This window comes from Podarcis muralis, chromosome 1 (assembly GCF_964188315.1).
Source record: "Podarcis muralis chromosome 1, rPodMur119.hap1.1, whole genome shotgun sequence".
Taxonomy (NCBI): Eukaryota; Metazoa; Chordata; class Lepidosauria; order Squamata; family Lacertidae; genus Podarcis; species Podarcis muralis.
Window position 1 is genome coordinate 31,997,348 of NC_135655.1, and position 21,694 is coordinate 32,019,041.

At 40.5% G+C, this 21,694-nt stretch overlaps 2 protein-coding genes across 9 annotated transcripts; one reads left to right on the forward strand and one right to left on the reverse strand.

Annotated features, from left to right (window-relative positions):
* Positions 1-1,771: 1,771 nt before the first annotated feature.
* On the reverse strand, positions 1,772-11,721 carry COQ6 (coenzyme Q6, monooxygenase). Of its 6 annotated transcripts, none has more exons than XM_028720010.2 (12): positions 11,515-11,721; positions 10,378-10,512; positions 9,111-9,169; positions 8,092-8,215; positions 7,599-7,729; positions 7,115-7,222; positions 6,945-7,007; positions 6,601-6,708; positions 5,300-5,502; positions 4,782-4,897; positions 3,784-3,950; positions 1,772-2,688 (listed from the first exon to the last, which is right to left on the reverse strand). In XM_028720010.2, the coding sequence occupies exons 1-12, from the start codon at positions 11,705-11,707 to the stop codon at positions 2,659-2,661; spliced, it is 1,437 nt and encodes a 478-aa protein (XP_028575843.2). In that variant the 5' UTR covers positions 11,708-11,721; the 3' UTR covers positions 1,772-2,658. The 6 variants fall into 6 exon arrangements, with proteins under 6 accessions (XP_028575843.2, XP_077781849.1, XP_077781848.1 ...); XM_077925723.1 differs by lacking the exon at positions 11,515-11,721 and adding an exon at positions 11,474-11,496 and having other exon boundaries at positions 9,104-9,169; XM_077925722.1 differs by lacking the exon at positions 11,515-11,721 and adding an exon at positions 11,474-11,495.
* A 148-nt stretch (positions 11,722-11,869) lies between these two features.
* Positions 11,870-21,688, forward strand: FAM161B (FAM161 centrosomal protein B). 3 transcript variants are annotated; one of them, XM_028719956.2, is made up of 10 exons: positions 11,894-12,037; positions 12,828-13,141; positions 13,377-13,921; positions 14,937-15,265; positions 16,766-16,893; positions 17,218-17,385; positions 18,245-18,344; positions 18,760-18,893; positions 19,825-19,930; positions 20,093-21,688. In XM_028719956.2, exons 1-9 carry the CDS (start codon positions 11,966-11,968, stop codon positions 19,907-19,909), a joined length of 1,875 nt encoding a protein of 624 aa, XP_028575789.2. In that variant the 5' UTR covers positions 11,894-11,965; the 3' UTR covers positions 19,910-19,930; positions 20,093-21,688. The 3 variants fall into 3 exon arrangements, with proteins under 3 accessions (XP_077781834.1, XP_028575789.2, XP_028575781.2); XM_077925708.1 differs by having other exon boundaries at positions 11,870-11,952; positions 19,825-21,688; XM_028719948.2 differs by having other exon boundaries at positions 19,825-21,688.
* Positions 21,689-21,694: the final 6 nt, after the last annotated feature.

Consider the following 21,694-nt stretch of genomic DNA (forward strand, 5'->3'; position numbering starts at 1 on the left):
TAAGATATGCTTCGTTGTACAATTGCTTAACTGATGCCAAAGCGCCTGAATTCTGGGTTTATAGCTTTGGAGCTGATCTTGTGCAGAGGTGAAGCACATCTTTAGCCAAGGCATTTGTACACATTTGGTACCAATGCATCCCAATATTGATCTTCCTCCATAATAATATTTTGCAGGCCTTCTTGTGCATGAAACTTAAGATTCAAATCTCAAATAGATGCTTACGTAATGAGTTGTTTTTAAACAACTGTGCCATTTACCAACCCTTTGACATTTAACAAGTTGAGATTTTTAAGATTAGTCGACTCCTGAAGAGGGCTGCTGAAACTGGTGGAGCTTTAGTTGTGACAGTCAGTGGAAAAACTTGTTTGTCAACGCTCACATATAAGTAGCTGGCTAAACATAGCAGTAAAGACTTTAGGAACATCCCAAAAACTTCTCTCCTTTTTACATCTCTAAAGCTGAGAGCAAGCAAAGGCTTGTATATAAGCATTTTCTGGCTACTTTAGAGGACCATGAGGAGTGCTGGGGATGAACTGACATAAATAATTTGCTTCTCAGTCTAGCCTTGAAGAAACTTTTAATACAAGGCATCCTGGTGCCTCCTTCCAGTTGCAAATGAAGGCCTCCCAAATAAACTTCCTTGGAAAATAATATGGTTAACTGGACCCCAGCATGGGACTACCACTGAAGCTGATGCACTACATGCTGTCACACCTTAAACATTGTGTTTGAGCAGGACATTTCAGACTGCATAAATATGAGACCTAACATGGTAGCCACTGCACAAAGTGTTTCATCTCTGCGTTGTCCAGATATACCAGTACAGTGTAAACACTTGCTAAAGAAACCTTGACCAAATTAGGTTAAGACATGCCAACCCAATATCTCATTTGACAACACTTTTGGCCTACTGCCCTCTTACTGGATGTGAAAAGGTATTCTGGCATTATCTGCAGAATACAAAGTTGGGACACTTACAGTGCATCTTACGCATGTTTGCTCTGAAGTAATTCCTATTAGCTCATTGGGACTTACAAGTAAGTGCATAGGATTAGCCTTTTGACTGTGTATCCTATTGCCCCGAATAAGCCTTTATTTCTACCTATTTTGGTATACATTAGAAAATTATAATGGAAGCTTTAGTTTGGCAGAAACTATTCTGCACTATCCTCTCTTTAAGTGTCTGAACTCATGAATTCTTCTCAACTTATCCCTATAACCCCAAATCAAAGCCCAGCTTCTCTGCACCTTGCTTTCTTGTCCCATGAGGCAAGTGGTAAAGAAGATGGCAAACTGGAAGCAAAATGTTTGGTACTGGACCAGAGCAACATAGTTTGTTAAAACTCATAATAAACTTTTCCTCTGAAACCTCATTTGTAAACTCAGGCACAAGATTCTTTTTTCTTGGCATTGCTCTTCCTCTACCAAAGTTAACCTATGTTTGAAAAATTCAGGGTCTTTATTTCTTCAGGTACTACGTGTTTTGATTGATGAGTAACTTCTGCTGCTAATTAAGAGACCATTTCTATAGCCAACCAAAACTGGGCACCAGTGGAGTTTGTCAGGTAGGGCGCAAGACAGACAAGTAGTTTCTTCCTCTTATGATCCCAGTGGTGGTGGTACAGAATTCTATCTTGCTTCCACAAATGCCCATACCTTTCCTAGTGCAATGAGATTATTAACAGTATAATGATCTGTACAGTGGCCTTGTTGAAAAGCACCTATGTAATTGGCGGAGGAGGAAAGAAGCACATATTTAACAGTGTACTAAATTAAGAGTTTTTAAGAAGTCAGAAGTGAAAGCAGATTAAGTTTTACATAATCTTGTAGGTTGAAAGGACACTTATTTTGGTTTAGCTTAAACCTATTTTAAAAAGTTAAGCTAAACTGTTAAGCAGACTGAGCCCCTCTTAAATAAATTTCCACAGATGTAGCATTGCAAGTACAGGTTGAGTGCTGATAAGCCTTAGAATATCTTTTCAGACAAGTTCTGAAAGTAGTTAATTGTCAGATGATAGTGTAAATATCCTTGCTTATTAGTTGTGTTCACATTACTTGGTGCTGTAATGCCATTAAACTGATAATGTCTGGCCTGGTTGTTTGGCACATGACTATGACAGGGCTGTTTGAATGTCTATTTTAGTAATTAAACAATATTTTTAACAAAATGTTCTCAGACTCCATCCTGTAACTTGAGTCTCAATCTTGCAGTCCTTGGAGGTAGAAGAGAATCATTGCAGTCTTGAAGAGGGAGCAACATTCTGCTCCTCTATTTCTCAGTCACCAAGGCTGAAAGAGATGCTGACTAAGCTTGCAGCTCAGAATCTTTTGTCCGAAGCAGTAAAAAAATAATAATATCCTGCATATGATCTTCAAACTGGATACAAGTAAATCCATTCCAACAATACTGTTTTCAAGGCCCATATTCAGAGCTCCAGATCCAGTACTCTGTCAGATTAGAGATAGACCTTGACATTCTAGAAGAAAACAATCTGCTGGTACTCTTGGAGGAAAGAAGAACTTCAGCCACAATCGGCAAACGTAAGGAAATACTGTGCTCCCCGTTTTGTTTTAATACCATTTCAAACACAGTCTTTGTAATTGGTGAGTATACAGCAACCACTCAGGAACTATCATCCTAGAGTCACAAGGATGTCACTTGCTAGCAAAAGCCATGATCTGCTCCTAAAGAAAGAAGAAAGAACATTATTTCTATTTCTGATGAAGCTCTGTCACCCTTTGCTGCTGGACAGGGCACAGAGGGGATCTAAAGCAAGATTACTAAGATATAAGACAGCTCTACTCCAATGTCATCAGCTATGACATGCACAAGCTAGCTTTTGTTTGCTTTACACTTCTTAAGTACATAATAAACTAACAGTGCAATCCTATAAAAATCTACTCAGCTCTGCAGATACCTTCCCAGCTGAAAATGAGAGGCTACACCAGAAGCCTTTAGGGTAATCTCTCATAGGCACCAAATGGCAACACTTCTTACTTAACCAGTTCACACCTCCCTTCATGATATGAAAGACTGCCATAGATGCTGTATTGTGGGTCTGCGTGGATAGTGTCAGCTTGTGGAGTTTGTGTTGCTCCAGACACGCTAGTACTGTTCACCAAGCACACTTAATGGGGGAACTAGCATGGTTGGACCAAAGAGAGCAGTTATGATACCTTTTCTAAACTGTTAGATTATCCTAGTAGGAAATAAGATGACCCCATTTCCTGCATTTGCGTGTTACCTTGCCACCTGGCATAGGAAAGAATAAATTGGGCCAAACCTAATTACCGAAGTGCAAACTACAGGCTATTGGTTTGGTTTTAATTCAAATATCACTGTACCGTAAATGTTTCCCATAGGTCAGTGCCATTTTAGACACATCCCATTGACTTGGAAATTACAGCGCGTTCATACATTCGTCTCTACAAATACCTGGTGGGGCTCAAGGTGAGAGCTGGGGAATTGGATAGTTCCTGTAAAGATGGAACCATTCCTCCCTCTTGAATCATAAGAGCAAATTGTTTAATTCCAGAAATTCACCTGAATTGGTACCCACCTTGGGTGTACCAAATGGAGAAAGGCAAGATATAAATAATAATCAAATATATAGGCTCTAGATGTAGTGCCCTAGTCTAAATGCTGGTGACTGAGTAACCTTTCTATAGGAAGGAGACACATACTTAGGGAAGCTACACCCTGGTTGCAACACTCTTATTTGGGATTAAGCAAATTTCTTAACCTTAATTTCTTAATAAGCAACTTTAAAAAAAACTTACTTTAATTGGAGGAACAGCATTAGTTGCTTGCAATCCCCATGTCCTTAGCAGTACAAAAGGAGCTATATTTGTAGAGTACAGCCTCTTTAATAAGTCTGTTGTAGCCAAGAGAGATAGGTTGTGCTTTTGCCGCTCTCTTTCATACTGTAGTAGATGCTTTAAAGAGCCTAGAACAGAAAGATTATTCCAGAGTAAATTAACTGGTGATTCAGCTGCACCACAGGTACCTATGGGCGAGATTCCATCTACAAAGTTATTCAATCAGGGCTGACTCAGTATGTTAAGAAATTCATCCTGGGCAAGGATTTTTTTTTGGTCATATTCTGTCATATGTTGGATGGGCAGCAGCACAACAGTGGTACTATTGCATCCCAGATGGTGAATTATGTTGCCTCTATAGTCAGGCATTCTGGAATTCCGTGTAAATCACAGCAGGAAAACAGTAATATATTCATGACACAAATAATACATAAGAGCGTGTTAACACCCTGGATTCCTACTAGCACATCTTGAATTAGCATTTTCTAAAACAACTTTTTGTAAATGAGAATAGGTGGCATGTTGCAGCTTTGTCCTTTCCTTATTAACTCCAATCTGGTGGCATCAGTTTCCTATTTTCAGAGAAATGCTTCTCCTAGTCTATAGGAGAACAAAATGTGAGGCACAAAATCTTCCTGCCACAAATACCCCAAAATGGGTAGTGTTATTCCTAAAGCTAGTAGCCAGAACTTTAAACTCATTGTACATCAAGAAGTTGAATGGCAGAGACCCTAGAAGTGACATTTCATATTACAGGTAACTTGCAACTTAGGCACATTTAACCTGTGTGCCTTCAGCTTTACATGCATGGCAAAAAAATTAAAAGGGGGAGCGGGCATCCAGGAAAATAAACTGGCAATCCCACTCACCACTGCACCCAGTGTGTTCTGACTATCACTTGGAACGTAACCCCCCCTTAAGCCTGTGCTATCAGTTCCCTCAGAGTTTTTAATTCTTACCTAGGTCTTTCCCATTAAATGCTGCAGCGCTGAGAAGTTGCCTCAAGCAGGCTATGTCACCAAAGCCCATATTTACACCCTGACCTGCAAGAGGATGTACTCTGTGAGCTGCATCCCTAAAAGGAAAGGATAATGTCAGCTTATGCCAGTTAAAAAGTCTGGTACTCCACAAGAACCCTGCCAAGTACTATTGCCTGAGTTTCACTATATGGGACTCAAAAGCTCTTTTTTGTCCCTCACTAGAACCTTAAACGAACACCCCACTTGATACCTGCTGACTTCTCCCACAATTTGTATTCATCCCTGTTAACATTCTAGTGTCTAGGGACATGGGTTAAACTAGGTAGACATGTGTTTTCTCCGGACACAATCCACCAATCCCTCCAAAATTAATGTTATACCCTCAAGAATCTCAACCTCTGGAACTAAAAACAGCATACTCCCATCAGTTAAGAACTCCTCTTCCCAGACCAAATCTACCCTTATCGCAGCATTAAAGTTCCTCAATGTGCAATTACCCAATAAGGGCCACACGGTGTTGGACATATTCTGTTGCATGCCCCAGTCCAAGAGGGAACACAGCTCGGCTCTTTGGATCGACTTTTGCAACGCTTGGGGGCAGCTGACGGGCTGCAGTCCCCGATGGCATCAAGAGAGAGACAGCAGATCGGAACATGGATCCAGCAGTATCAATGAAGTCAGAGTGATTTGCGTTGCTCCACTGAATAACGATAGATTTATTTATACAACACCAAGAGTATGAGAGTCAGAACTGAAACTCTACTAAATTTTAAGAAATCCTTATCTTAGAATAAAACAGTTTCTCTCCTAATCATCTGCCCGCAAAATATCTTGCATACATGACTCACAAGAAACCTATGGTGGGGTCCACAACCACCAGGGCCTCGGTTTTTGCAAATCAACTCCATGTGTTTCATGCACTAAATAAAAGCAAGACAACACAGAATTTGCATTTCAGATGGGAGGAGCATTCCACTATCTATCTAACCTTCAAAGAGGGAGATGGTGGCATGAGGAGGTATTCTAGCAAAGGATACCCTCATGTAGGCCATAGCTTCTCATATTACCACTCTGCTATGGTAGCTTCTATATTGCCAGTGTAATACAGTACAAGATTACCAATGACCATGCACAATATTTCAAAGCTAAAGTATAAAATATGTAAACAATCACCACATATGGTGCAATATAAAGTGGAAAGATTGACATCTGTATTACTGAAGACTATGACAAAGCTTCAAAAACCAGTTCAGCACTTCACTTTCAATTTCAGTAGCCAAAAACATGAACTTCTGTATGGGATATCTAAGCATGAATTAATTTAGTTACTATTTTCAGTGTCTCCTCGCAATGTATAAATGACTACATTTGGCAGTGTGCCAAAAGATGTGAGCTGAACAAAATAAAAATTGTTTTCACAAGGTCTGGTTGCTAAGGGAAAAAAACCAACTACTTGCTCACAGCGAAAGAAAGAAAGAAAGAAAGAAAGAAAGATCTGTTCCATCTCCAACAGATGCTAGAAATATATTCCCTCTGCACAGGAATTACCATAAACACACAGCTTATTAGAAATAAAGGGTGACATTCAAATTTTACTCAGAACACACCCACTGAAATTAATGAAGATAACTAAATTAAATTAATGAAGATAACTAAATTAAGTCCATTTCCACTGGTCTACTCTAAGCAAAACTTAATTGAATACCACCCAAACTTGTTTTTTTTGAATACCACCCTAACTTCTTGATTCTCATGCCTCTTGTTAGGAGAACATAAATAAAAAGAGGAAGGTACTCACAAAAGCAGAATTGATAGAATCCACAAAACTTTCCTCATCCATTCTCTGAAGTTGGGATGCATGCTCATGTGACGTGGACCAAACCAAAGAGCTGACAGTGTCAGAGAGCTGACCCAGCATCAGGAATTAAAAACACAAAATATCCAACCATTACGTCTCTAAAAAATAACTTTCCCCACCCTAAACAAGTGCAAGGAGTTCATAACTTTAAGAGGAGGATTAATGAAGATAAAACAACATACAGTAACTGATTTTTTAAATATCAAACTAGCGTTTAAACAAAGAAAGGCAAAAGAAAGACAAATATAAAAAACGGGCAAGTCAAGTGTTACTAAGTTATTTACCGGGAGGAGAGCAATTGGTCCTGATGGAAGGAATCTCTGCCATGCTACGTTGTTATCTGTTGCCTGCGGCACATGAAAACCAGAAGACAGATTCATATTATCAAGTTTCCATCACCTGTTTTGACTGTTTAGAAGATACAGCCCAGATGACCAATTTTCTAGGATCTGACCTCAGATAAGTGAAGGGTAGCAACTACAGCTGACTGTCCATATTGATACTGAATATTTTGAATACCAGCTGCCTTCCGGACTATGGAGTTTTGCCCATCTGCACCAATCTGTGGACAAGAGACATTAAAAGAACCCATTAACAGTTTTAGCAAAAATAAATTCCTTCAAGTCTCACTATGAATAATCAGCCAGTAACTAGTTATAGAAACCCAAATATTTCCTCTGCACTTCAATATATAGCTTATTTATGTATAAAAATGGCTTTTCCCTATACCCAGAATGTCATCATGTTTACTTACTTCCTAGTAAGCATGTTTAGAACCACAAGGTTAATCCAAGTATAACCACACTGAACATGTTTTACTACTAACCATTAACCCTTCGTGCTGATTGAGTAGCACCACACGAGATTACAACCAAATCCAACGGAAGAACCTAGGAAGAGATAGTGCCTGACCAAACAGAAGATGAAGGCTTACTTACCAACAGTTTGGTCTGTAGCCTGCGCCCATTTGCTAAATCAATTTGGATCCAAGGGCTTGAGTCAGAGGTTTCATAAGGAAGGGGCAAGGAGTAGCCAACTGCTCGGCTCCGGTAAAGAACTTCAACGCGGTCTGATGGGGGCACAATATATTGATGTCACCAAATGAGTGAAGCAAAGCAGGAAAAAAACCTAAACTACTCAGGCAGAACAGCTCACTAATTTGCCGAATTCCTATCCTGAAGTACTTTTTGGGCTGTTGGTTAGGTACCTCCCAGTTTCTAAGCTAGGGGCAGAGACACTGTACCATATTGAAAAGGACCCAATTTCAAGAAAGCATAATCATTATTTATTTAATTTCTATACTTCTAAAGTTGATTGCTATAACCACAAGTTATATCATGGACATAAATGTATCCAATTCTCACATGCCTCCACTTAACCCAAATCACAGAGAGTTTCATGTAATCCAAGATTGGAGAAAGTAGCTCCTACCTGAAACTGCATCTAGCTGTTTGGTTAGAGCAGACATGATAACATCATTCTCCACTATATAACCCATGTCTTCCAAGTTATCTTTATCAAAGATTATCATGGCCTCAGAACAAGCATCCCACACCTGTAGAGAAGAGGAACAGTATTAACAACAGCAAAGAGGATACAAGACCCAAATACAGACATTTTCTCCTTTATCGTGATGTACAAAATGCAAGGTAACCTCTGATAAATGGAGAATCAAGACAATGACATTAGTATGAAAAACAAAGGAAATACAAAAATGATAAACTTCTTCTCCAAGTGGTCCACTACTTATTATTTATATGCCATTCTTAAGAATTCAAAGCACTTCACTTATATTTTAATTTAACAATATTTTTATACCGCTTGTGAAACCTCTTAGAAGCTTACGAGAAACATTAAAATTATCAACAAATACAGTTAAAAACCAGAACATTCAAAAATAATAAAAATTAACAGGAAAAGAGATTAAAAGATGTCAACATCTACATGTCTGGATAGGCTCACGTAAACAAAAATGTTTTAAGCAGGCACCAAAAAACATTAAAGGCACCTGCCTGGTGTCAATAAGCAGAGAGTTCCAAATGTAGATGCCCCAAAACATGAGTTCAGTTATATGTACACCTCCCACCCAATGGTTTCTGAAGACACCGAGCAAGTGGCAAGGATATGGTACACCTCCTGGAGGCTAAGTTCTGGAAATCAACACATCACTAGTTAATCTCAATCAACTTATCATGCACATGGAAGCAGCAACAGAGGGTGCATGACTGAGTTATCCTCTTTTCACACTTTTGAGGCCTGTGCAAAGGGGGAACCCACCAGGAAATACTAATGTTCCTGTTGAGAGTTTAGTTTACGCATCTCCCTGCACAGAATATATATGAACCCTTTGCACAAGACCCCAGAAACAAAATAGAATGTCCTTGCTTGCATGGACTTAATAATTACATTACCACCCACCCACACAGTATATATGTTGCAGTACCAGGCACCTGCATCCGCCGAAATGGCTTGATTCTCATACTGCAAATATGATCCCAAGCACCAAAACCTAGAAAAGAAAGAGAACGTTAAAGGAATTGTTCTGACACTCTGCAAACTTTTAATGGGGAACCCTCAGAACCAATTCAAATTCCCTCACTATTTCCATCTGGTTTCTTTCTACTCTCCCTTATTTGCTTGTGGTTTGACTGTGGCCCAACTGTCTAGTTGGGATGTGGAGGGTGGTAAGAAACAAAAGCAGTGAAGTCCCCAAGGATGGTGAAAGCAAGGACACTGTTATGGAAGCTTCAGGCCAAACCTTGGAGTAGGAATGAGTAACCTGCATTCCTCCAAATGCTTAGTTGTCTGTATAAACTATTTTAGGGAGATAAATAAGAAAAAGCACCTGTCGTTTCACAGATGAGCAGATTTGCAGTTATGAAGAGGAAAGTTCTAAGATGTTTGTCAGAAGCTGACTAAAGGAATGGCGCACCATTTAATTATACTCGACAATTTCTAAGAAAATGCCCCCAATGCACAGAGCCAAGCAATTATGAACAGTGACGTAATCTGGACATGTCCCAATAAGCAACTAACTAGGAAATAATAACACAAAGAAAATCCTGCTGAATCAGACCAAATGCTCATTTTGTCCAGAATTTTGATCACAAAGTGGCCACAAGGACATGTGCATAATAGTACCCTCTTGTTTATGTTTTTTCAGCAACTGGTATTCAGACTCGTATAGCCTGATATTGATAGGAATACATGACTAAGATAAAGGTAAAGGATCCCTGGACAGTTAGGTCCAGTCAAACAGATCTTGATAGCCTTAACTTCCATGAATTTGTCTAATTCCCTTTTAGAGTTGCCCAGCTTTTAAGCTGCCCTTTTAAAGCAGCTATCACTACATATTGTAGTAAGAAACTCCAGAATTTCACATCAACAGTCTATTTTATTAGATGCTAGCTACAACACTAGAGGATTACTGAGGCCAGAAATATGACAGGCTGGTAACCATTTTTGACCTCCAAACAAAGAGCTCATGTGTGAACCTGAAAATTAATTTCAACAAGTGACCGTTACAAGTGCATTCTACTCTAGGTGACTCAAGCCAGTTCTACAATGTATGGGGTTTAATCTCCCCATCTATCCCAAGCCAGTATCCTATGCGGCACACAAGGTTTTATAGACTCACATCTGTAATTTCATATTCCAACATCAAAACACCATGCACGCATAGTTGGCAACCAAATAATGGGCGAATGCTATACTTACTACTGAGGAGTGTGGCTGAACCAGGGGTGATAGCACTGACTCTATTACTGTAACTCTTCGGCAACTGGTTAGACACTTTCTTTGGACGGGCTTCAAGTAGCAGAATTTTCTTATCAGACAGATGAACATCATGCCCTTATTAAAAGAAAAAGCCAGATGTTTAATAACATTTTAACCAAGATTAATCAATAATTTAACATTCTGCAACAGGAGTTTACAAGAGATCTATTTTACATCTTCCCCTGAACATGCAGAATTGTTTAGCACTCCGAAAAGTGAAAGCTAACAGTTCTAGCTTTTCTCTTTTAGAGCCTAAATAAACTGTTGATTTAAAAAATAGCGACTGAAAGCTTCTGAGATGACTTGAATCTTGTGGCACTTTAAAAACAAAAATTAAATTATAGTATAGATTTTTGTAGAATACAGTCCACTTCATCCAATACATGATGTGTTTTCCTGAGTTTCTGATATCTAAACACATGGTTGCAGCGGAGGGGGGAGGGGGTTGTAAGCAGTGAAGTCAAAGTAAAATTAAATGCAGAAATATGTCAGTGTACATATGAGTAAATATTCACAAAAACTCAGGGCAGCACTTGAAACGGACTCTGATGAAATGGACACTAGTTCTTTCAAGCTTATGCCACAAAGTGTTAGTTTTCAGGGTGCCACAAAACTCCTTGTTGTTTTTACTGAATAAGGTAACACTGTTAACAACAAACTCCACCTGATCAGAAGAATATAAGTTAATGCATTCTTCAATATTTGGACGCAGCCAGAGTATTCCATGCACCAATAACCTTGGAATATTGTTACAGTTAAAGCCCTTTAGTCTATTCAGGTGCTGCCAGTGGCATGCACTGAATGTTGGCGAAATACATGATTGGTATGAAACTCCTCAACACGACCGACATGAGATTTCAGTCCATATCGCGAAGATTCACCGCTAAAATGCTGTATTTGAAGAAAACAAGCTGTAAACACTGTAGCCCACAACGCATTTATTGCCTAAATTACGTCGGGAGGGCCAATGGTTCCCTATATACCACCAACGAGCCCGAGGACAGGAGCTTGCAGGGATTAAAATTCCGAATATGACCTGTGCAAGGAGGGTCTCTAGCCTGGTGATCTGCCTCCTACCCAGTGCAGCAGCCATGGCGGTCCCGACCATGCCGCCACCCGATACCACCACGTCATACACCGCCGTCGAGCCACTGGGTCTCACCGAGCCCCGCCGCACGAGGGAACGGGCAAGGCCGCTCCGCAGACAGAGGCCCTTCCCGAAAAGGGGCCCAACGCCCCGGCACGGTGACAGACCCACCACGGCCGCCATTTTGTGGGGGGAAGTGACGCACCTCGCATTCACCTCAGCAGCACCTTGGCAACCGAAAGCGGCCAACAGAACCGGACCAATGAGAACCGAGAATTCTACCGGGTTGGGCGGGAGCTACGGAAAACAGACCGCGGTCATTGGCCAATGTGCGAGGAGCGACACAAAAAAGGAGGGTGCCTATTGGCTAGAGCTACAAGCGGGCACGGCGAGCTGGTAGCGGCGGAGCGCTGCGGGCGGCGCAGCAGGTGCGAGGGGGCGATGACAGTGTCGGAACCTCAGGGGGCCGCGGGCGGGGCCGAAGCGGTGGTCCCGAAGGAAGAGATTCGACGGGTATGCGGGGCGGTTGTAAGCGGTCTGTTACCATGGCAACAGGCGGCGGTTGTTCGTTGCCATGGCGGCTCCTCAGCGGCTTCACCTGAGAGGGAAATGGGGGTCGGGTATGATGGGGATGGAAGTGCGAGGGCATCCCTGGAGGAAACCGGTGGGCGGCAGAGGGGAGCGGGCCAGACCTGTAACAGCAACAGTCACCACAAATAGCAAATAACAATTTAATTTAAAAATTATAATTTTTTTACAAGGAATAACCTCTTTCGTGCAGCGGCGGGATCCCATTCAAGTTCAAGGGGTCTTTCTTTACTCCCAAGTTAACTGGGCACAGGCTTGTTGGGGGAAAATGCTGGATTAATAATAATAATTTATTATTTGTACCCCACCCATCTGGCTGGGTTTCCCCAGCCACTCTGGGCGGCTTCCAACAAGACCAAAAATACACTAAAATGTCACACATTATAAACTTCCCTGAAGCCTTCAGATGTCTTCTGAATGTCAGGTAATTGTTTATCTCTTTGACATCTGACGGGAGGGCGTTCCACAGGGCGGGCGCCACTACCGAGAAGGCCCTCTGCCTGGTTCCCTGTAGCCTCACTTCTCGCAATGAGGGAACCACCAGAAGGCCCTCAGTGCTGGACCTCAGCATCCGGGCAGAACGATGGGGGTGGAGACGCTCCTTCAGGTATACAAAGTGCAAAGTGGTATACAGTATTTCAAATGGAAATGCATTTTCAAAATAGTTTTTTCTTCTGTGTTTGAAACCTTTGTTTTGCTGTTCTGATTTGCCTAGGTGTTTCCAATTAAAGCACAGTCTCCAGACTTGCAACTGGGTAGTAATGTTTCTCTGCCCGATGGCGGTGAGCTGCTAGATTTCCTCCAGTCAGAGGAACAAATAGTAGGTGCCTCGAATTCAGCAGAGGATTTTTACGACTCGCTTCAGGCCCTCAAAAGGAAAAACAGACAATGTTTGTTAGAACTAGGTCTGATGTACCAGGTACAGTTGGAAAACCACCAGGAACCACCAGAGGAGAACAAGGAGCTGGAAGATTTTTTCCAGGAAAATGGAAGGTTGACATTGCCATCAAAGTTCCATGAAGCTTTGAGGTGAGATGCAAAAGAGTCTAATGAAATCCATACCATGATTCTCCTACAGAGGCATAAAGTTTTTACAGTGGTCTTGAATGCTCCTGTTGGACAACAGATTTCATAAAATAATGAAATAGATCTTAGTGTATCATTACTTCTAAACTATCTCCTTTCATTTATTCAAAGTTCTCAAATATAACCTTTCTTTTGATTTATTTGGCATTGATAACATTATTTTTTACCATATCCTCAGATCTGGCAACCTAAGAAGGTTCAGTTCATTGACTAACATCACTGCTGATAACCCAAAAGATGAGCAAAATCATCATTCGTTTCTTCAGTCCTTTTCAAGATCAAAGAGTGCTTCAGCTACATGGATCTCCCCTATCACTGTCCCTCAACCCTTCAATATGACACTTCGAGAAGCTCGCAGAAAGTTGAAGTCACATGCATTGTTTGAAATTGAATCAGCTGAGTACAAAAGACAAAGCCTAGAAGAAGCTGAATGCCAGAAACAGTTCAGAGCACAACCTGTGCCTGCTCACATCTATCTGCCACTCTACCAAGAAATAATGGAAAAGAATGAAATTCGTAGACAAGTGGAAACACAAAAGAGAAGAGAACTACTACTTTCAATGCAAAAACCTTTCAGTTTTCAGGAAAAAGAAGAAAAACGAAAGGAGGTCATCAGACAGAAGATGCTAGAAGTATTGACTCCAGTTGAGAAATCAGTGCCAAAAGTCAGGAAGAAGATCCCCAAGTCCACCTATGAACCAATGTTTGGGGATAAACTCAAAGGTAAAACAGCTTTTAATGCACTGTCAACAATATCTAATGGTGGTATGACGGTATCTTCTTCATCTGCTATAGGAGACATTCCAGTTAGTAGATTCATTGTCTGTCATACCAGTACAAAAGAAATAAAAGAAAATAGGCCTTTTATCCTGCCATATCACAAAACACATTTCTTATCTCAGAGTGAGTAGGACCAATCAGTGGAATTAGTAAAAACAGGACTCAGGGAAGGTGATCAACAATCACATACAAATTAGGAGGAAACTTCTCTGATGCTACAGATTTGCAATGGTTGATGAATTGGGCATCCTCAGGGCCTTGGCCTCTGCCCCACCTCATAAACCTCTGGAGCTGATTAGCCTGAAAAACGGTGATGGCTAGGAACTGTATCCTTCTCTTTAAGGATGCCAACCTGTACCATCCCTTTGGGGAATTCTTCTTAATTGTAAAATGTATCCAGAAATGAATTGCTCCTCTTGGCTTGTTCCTGAAGCAGGGCTATGCAAATTTCATTTTATTATTATTTTTTTATTAAATTTCTATACACTCCTTGATCTGAGGATCACCGGGTAGTTTACAATATAAAAACACAAAAACACAAAACACAGTAACATACAAAAACTATGCCTCCCCCCACTGTTTAAAAGGCAATGGATTGTTTAATTAGCCAAAGGTCTGGGAGACTTCATGTTGATCATTTTCCTTTCTAGAATACACAGGTTTTTGAAAAAGAACTTGAAAAAGAAATAGAAAATAGAAATTTAAAAAGAATGAGCATTATTAAGTTGTGCTGCATGATATATCCTGTAACTAGTTTTTTATTTGGAGAAGATACGTGTTAGGCAGTTTCAAATGTTCTGGATTTTCAGTTATTGCTTTTGCTTTAACGCTTGGCTCAACCATTAGCCTCTTTTGTCATTAGTGTCATTAACACTTTTCTTCTGTTGCATTAGCCAGATTTACATACCTTCTCCCAGCCCGTTCATTACTGTTCATCACTGTTGCTTTTACTCCCCAGAAGCTGAACTCTTACGAAAAATCCGTATTCAGATGAGAGCCAAGGATTTATTGGAAAGTTCCTGGGCTCCTATTGAGCTTGGCAAGAGAAAAAAAGGATCCCAAATTACCTCTATAAACAGGGAGAAAAAACTGAGCTTTCTGCAAGATAACTTCAGTTTTAAACCAAGAATCAATACATCTGTGCCTGACTTTGAAGGACTTTACTGGGCATTCCAGAGAGAAGCTTTAAGCAAACGAGAAATCAAAGAAACAACTCATAATAAACCATTCAGACTTAGAACATCTAATCTCTGTTGCAAACATCAAGTGCCTAATCCGGGGATGATGGTAAAAGGGATTGCTTTTATCTTTGTACCACTTTGTATTCCTTTACATACAAATCACTCATGAGTGCAAAACACCAAATATACTTTACCATCCATTTAACTCTGTGTTGAGATAGTTTTAGATCAAGGTCAGCTTTCTTTGGAACAAATGTTGCGGAATAAAACAAGAAGAGTCTCAATGGCACCAACTTATGCTTGAAGTCTTAACAGTAGTAGTACTTCTATTGAAGTGTATTTCGAATAGTAAATAACAACTTTATTACTATTAATATTAAATAGCAAATCACAGTGTCTGAACTAAATTTTGAAGGAAGGGTGGCGCTGTGGGTAAAAGCCTCAGCACCTAGGGCTTGCCGATCGAAAGGTCGGGGGTTCGAATCCCTGCGGCGGGGTGCGCTCCCGTTGCTCGGTCCCAGCGCCTGCCAACCTAGCAGTTCGAAAGCACCTCCGGGTGCAAGTAGATAAATAGGGACCGCTTACTGGCGGGAAGGTAAACGGCGTTTCCGTGTGCTGCGCTGGCTCGCCAGATGCGGCTTTGTCACGCTGGCTACGTGACCCAGAAGTGTCTCTGGACAGCGCTGGCCCCCGGCCTCTTAAGTGAGATGGGCACACAACCCTAGAGTATGTCAAGACTGGCCCGTACGGGCAGGGGTACCTTTACCTTTAATCTGAAAAACAGAGAGAGGGATGAAGTTTTAGGCCCAGTAGACAAAATCAAAAATGACAAATCACCAAGCCCAGACAACATCCACCCAAGAGTTCTTAAAGCACATAAATGTAAAATTGCTGAACAAAAATATGTAAATTGTCTCTCAAATCAGCCTCCATACCCGAGGACTGGAAAGTGGCCAGTGTAACCCTAATTGTTCTTAAAGGAATCCTGGAAATTAAATGCTGTTTAGTTTAACATCTGTCCTCTCCCAGGAAAACTGGTGGAAAGTATTGTTAAAGATTAGATCAGCAAAGTTGTTCTTCTGTATTCTTGCTTAAGCAGATCTACCATTACTTCTGCAAAGGCAAGTCCTGTCTCACCAACCAATTAGAATTCTTTGAGAGTGTCAGCAACCATATAGATAGAGGTTGAAACAGTGTATTCAGACTTTTTAAAAAAAGCTTTCAGCAAAGTACCTCACCCAAGACACTTGTGTAATCTTAGCAGTCATGGAGTAAAAAGAGAGATTTTATTGTAGATCAGGAAATGGTTATGTATGTAGCAGGATAACATCCTGTTGTGTACAGGATGTGTCACTTTCCACATCGGCAGCTCTTCGCCCCACTTACCTGTCAGCATAATGTTTTCCAAATGTAAAAATGTGAACCTCATAAGAGACAAGTATTTGCAGGTTGATAATAACAAATAGCAAACACTATATATATATATATATATACACACACACACACACACACACACACACACACACGAAGAGAGCACAGCTGCAACTAAGCATTGTACAAAAAAGTGTGTTTAAAAAAAATCAATATTAAATATTCTTACTTTCAGGATTTTCCACAACCTTCCAGGGCACCAATACAAAGGAGTCGGTCTTTGAATTACCTTTCTTCCCTCTCCTCCAACACACTTCCAATATATATCACAGATGCAGTGAGAAAGAGACAGTCTGCTATTAAGTGAGTAACTTACTCATTTAATTAAAGTATGAATACGTGCAAAGGTGGAACATCCTGATCCAGACAATGCCTTCAAAACCTTGTAATATAACCCTGCCTGTCCCACATGGCAGGTGGAGGCCACCTATGCTTTTGGATACCCCCCTGAACAAAATTCCCAAAAGCCTGCTAAAATTCAGAGTTAAGAGAGTACCACATATACTTTGAACAATATTGTTTTAACTTGGATATATGAACTGGCTTTGTATACGTTTTGTTTTGGAAAGCTTAGTGATTTTATTTTGAAATAAGATCATATCCCATTATCTGCATGTATATTTATAGACGCCTTCAAGAGGATAAAAAATACAAGGAAAATGAAGGAGCTCGTTGGGCAGAGTTGCAGAGAAAGAGAGGTCAAGCTATGCATAAGTCTCTGAATTGCCGAGCAAAAGCTTTGGATCCCCATAAAAGCTTGGAGGAAACACACAGAGAAAAGCTGAAGCAAAACTGGTCAGTATGCTAATTGGCTTTGGTAGCGTACTATTGAAGCAAAATCATTTCAGTTGGAATTACTGATAGCTCGGTATGAGAAATGGGTTTGAGCTTCAAGTGTTCATAGCCAACAGACAGCAGTCATATTATTTATTTACACTTCATGCTTATCTCACCACTATCCTTAGATATAATTGGTAACACAGCCCCAGAATTTGAAAAATAATATATTGTAATAGAAAAGGGATTCAGATTTGGATCTAAAAGGCTTTCCCAAAAAAGCAACATCTCATTACTGTGCCCCTCTTCTCTGCCTGACTGGGTTTTTAAAAATATTATTATTATTATTATTATTATTATTATTATTATTATTATTATTTTCCCTGGGTGCTATCATGGACTGGATGAGCACTAATAAATTGTAACTGAATACTGACAAGACAGAGATCCTATGGGTGGGAGTTTTTCAGTTTTGGGAAATTGAATTTGTACCCGTTCTGGAGGTAGAGCATCATTTGAGGGTGCTGCTAGATCAATCACTGATGCTAGAGGCCCAGTTGGCTCTGAGCACCCATTACCAACTTTGGTTGGTGCACCAACCTACCTTGTCCTACCTTGTTTTTAAGAAATGTTATTGCTTTTTTATTTTTATGTAAATTGCTTATAAATGTTTTGTTGAACAGTATAAATATGTTATAAATGAATTGCCAGGGAGCATAGGTGCCCAGATGTTCTTCTGCACCCACATAGCAGATCTATATGCAGCCCATTTCTGTGGAGAGATTCCTATATCTAAATGTGCCTTCCTACCCGATAATTAAAAGTGCAGCACAGAGTAACTGAAGATGATGCATAGTACGGAAACCTTTTGTTTCAGGCAAAATGACCGAAAAAGAACACAAGAGTATAAAAAGGAACTTGAAGAGATGAAGTTGCGAGTGAAAAACAGACCATATATGTTTGAACAGGTCACAAAGGTAACTATTTTGGTATGGGGAAACTGTCAAGGTTTAGAGGATCAAACAGTAAATACCAGCAGGTTGTAGCAGGGAGTCAATATTCAAGTAACCTCTTTGCCATTCTGGAAGGGTAAAAAAACTTCATGGGAAAAAGAGTTTGGTAGGGAACAAAATTTAGTTGTTGACCAGCTGTAATGATAGGGAAAATACTGTACACTAAATAGGAAAATATTGTTTTCAATATAAACTGAGGTATATGTTTGAATATAATGGTCTTCAAAGAATTCACAAACATTTTAAAATATAATTGCTTCTTCCATATTGAGAGAAATATCCAATTACTTTTCTAGTTTAGAGCGATCGCTTGGAATAACTGTAAGTATTCATGAAGGGAAGAGGGCCTACTAAACCGCCTGTCTTCTGAATTCCACAGCAAGGTGCCCGTCAGGGGGCAGAGAAGCTTTTTCGAGACACTTTGCAGCAGTTTGGGTTGAATGAAGAATTTGTGAAAAGCAAAGGAGGAGACACCACTGACCTAGTAGGGAAGGAGCAGTCTGAATCACAAAGGTATTTAAAGAACAGAAAATCACTTGTAGCTTTGTAAAAAATAGTCTTCTACATTCACCTATTAGATATAGGGGCATTTATGCTGAGAAGGAAAGAAACTTGCACTTAACAAGCCATGAAGTTGTCAGGGAGTTACCAGACCCAATTCAAGATGAACTGGCTTGGGACCAAATTACATGAAAGAGAATCTTCCCAAATAGGAAACTACCTGTTTGGCAGGTGATGCCTTGTTGGTGATGGGGGCTCCCCAGCTCGCAGTTCCATGTGACAGGGCCTCTTCAGCAGGAGTTCCCCATTCATAGGTCCTTCCTGGTTTGGCAGCAGCACTGACTTGGGCGCCACAATGTCATAAAGTCATGGTGGCGAGGGGCCCACTGCATCCCAGAAGCACGTCCATGGCTGCAATGTGCCCCAACAGAGGCCTCACGGCAGAGGCAGAGGCCCCAGCCCAGTCGCCGCCAGAGGTAAGGCACCAGCTGGCAGAGGCCAGGCCCCAGGGCCCTGGAGTTGGTGCCCCTGTTGTGCGGTGTGTCTCCCCTCATAATTGACTTTCAGGATTTACTCAGTTTACTCAGACATTTGATGGCTGGGGAAAAAAACACCTGTTCCTGGAAACCCTGAGATCACTGGTTGAAAGAACGTTTTTAGAATTTTAAAACTGTTTCATTATTGATGTGTTTAGCCACCTTTGACTATAAACTGAAATAATAATAAAAGTCCCTGCTCACAGATTGGATTTAGGCTCGTCACACTGTCTAAAGTACCGTATCTCACACAGTTCTTGTGAGGATGAAATATGGAAAACAGTATATAGGATGTTCGGAACTCCTTAGAAGTAGAGTAGGATTCAGATGTGAACTTTGCAACTATGACCACCACTTCCAGTGATTTTATAGCATGAAATTTTGAAATCACAATTTTTAATCAACAGGACTCATAAGTCGCAGAGGAATACCAAAGCTGGCATTATACAAGAACTAGCTGAAGAGGGGCAAAGGATACTACAAACAAAGTAGGAACCCAGTGGAAGTCTTCAGGTGCCTAAAGCTCATTCCCCCCCCCCTTTAATCAAACGTCATTAGATCAGGGTTAGGCAACTTCTTCAGCACGAAGAACTGAAGCTAACAAGCTTTTATATAAAAATTTGTAATCATGATATATACTAGATTATAGATAACAAATGTATTGCACTTCTTTAGGCAACCTCAAAAGATTTGGCACCATCCCTCTCAGGTTACATACGCTTCAGGTTACAGACTCGGCTAACCCAGAAATAGTACCTCGGGTTAAGAACTTTACTTCAGGATGAGAACAGAAATCAAGCGGCGGCGGCGCGGCAGCAGCGGGAGGCCCCATTAGCTAAAGTGGTGTTTCAGGTTAAGAACAGTTTCAGGTTAAGAACGGACCTCCGGAATGAATTAAGTACGTAACCAGAGGTACCACTGTACTTGGATGGGTGGAAGTGGGGAGGTATGTGCATATGCAGCCTGCTATGCTGACACAGATCCTGGAAGCATCATCCTGTTTGGACGTTTCATGCTAATGGTACCCATACAGATTCTGCACTAACTTAAATTGAAAAGTACCATAGTAATGTTTTAAACGTTTATGCCTCTCAGGTTCAGAAAGCTGTACAATGGAATTGCTACAGTAGATGTTTTTAGCCAGTTTTGTTTCTACAGACAGGTTGGCAACAAGGAGTTTATAGATTTCCCTTCAGTAACTCATTTGCACTATTTTTTAAAACAAAAGATGGCCAGAGGATATATGCTAAATCCTCTTCTCCATCCCTTGGCCATGCAAGGCTCATAAAATTATATTTTCCCTAGCAACCTAGATTTCTTATTGTTACAAGTTCACTGAGATTTACAGTCCAAGATGCCATTATGATTCTATGCTGGCTTACTTGGAAGTAAGTCCGATTGCGGATAAATGGGCTTGCTTACAGATAAATGTGCTTAGGGAGTAAACTGAAGTGCCTATGCTCCAAAAGCAGTGGTATATTAGTCTAGTAGCAACTACTGAAAAGCATGATGAGTTGTTATTCCATCTGAACGTTTAGTAAAAATTAACTCTATTTTCAAAAACATGAATAAAAATCATTAAACCCAAGATTCATAGAATTTAAAGTAACATTTAAAGTTACTTTATTCATTGAGGACAGGTGGGGGGGGGGACCTTTATGACTCCATGGGCCAGATTCTTATCAAGATCTGCCTTGCAGGCCAAAATTGACGTGAGTGGGGCCACCCACTTCTCAAAAACCCTTGCTCACTGATCTCAGAGGCACAAAAAAGAAGTGGCAGGAGATTTGCAAAGCCTTTTCCAATTCCCAGAGGGTTGGGGATGTAAAGTGGGTGGGGAGACTTGCAAAGGGATTTAAAACAGCCTCTGCACTCCCTTTTGAGCAAATGAGAGCACAGGAGCTGCATTTAAACCCTTTGCAAAAGCTACTTTGAAACAGCTTGCAAGTACACGTGAGCTGCTTCAAAAAGTGCTTTTGCACAGACCATTTAATCCCTGCTCAGTTAATATTTTTTGTGCTGTGTTGTATTCTTGTTCTAATGATCTATAATTGTTTTTAAATATTTAAGCTGCTCAGAAAACTTTGTGAGTGGCACAAATACTGTATTTATTATGCTCTGTCTGGTCCATATCAAACCATGTTAATTCTGAGCTCAGAGGCTGATCAAAAGATTTATGCATTTTCCTATTTTACAAGTAGAACTGTCTGAAGTAAATGAAAGCTTATGCTATAATAAATGTGCTTGACCTTAAAGGCATTACAAGATTAATTGTTT

What these genes read in the sequence shown, in the direction of transcription:
- FAM161B (XM_028719948.2), top strand. Translation starts at nt 11,966, where the DNA reads ATGACAGTGTCGGAACCTCAGGGGGCCGCGGGCGGGGCCGAAGCGGTG. An exon ending in GAAAAGCTGAAGCAAAACTG is followed by an intron (nt 17,386 to 18,244) that starts GTCAGTATGCTA and finishes CTTTTGTTTCAG; the next exon opens with GCAAAATGACCGAAAAAGAA. An exon ending in GAGCAGTCTGAATCACAAAG is followed by an intron (nt 18,894 to 19,824) that starts GTATTTAAAGAA and finishes TTTAATCAACAG; the next exon opens with GACTCATAAGTCGCAGAGGA.
- COQ6 (XM_028720010.2), bottom strand. Translation starts at nt 11,707, where the DNA reads ATGGCGGCCGTGGTGGGTCTGTCACCGTGCCGGGGCGTTGGGCCCCTT. An exon ending in ATTCTATCAATTCTGCTTTT is followed by an intron (nt 5,503 to 6,600) that starts GTGAGTACCTTC and finishes ATCGTTATTCAG; the next exon opens with TGGAGCAACGCAAATCACTC. An exon ending in ATGCTGTTCCTCCAATTAAA is followed by an intron (nt 2,689 to 3,783) that starts GTAAGTTTTTTT and finishes TTCTTTCTTTAG; the next exon opens with GAGCAGATCATGGCTTTTGC.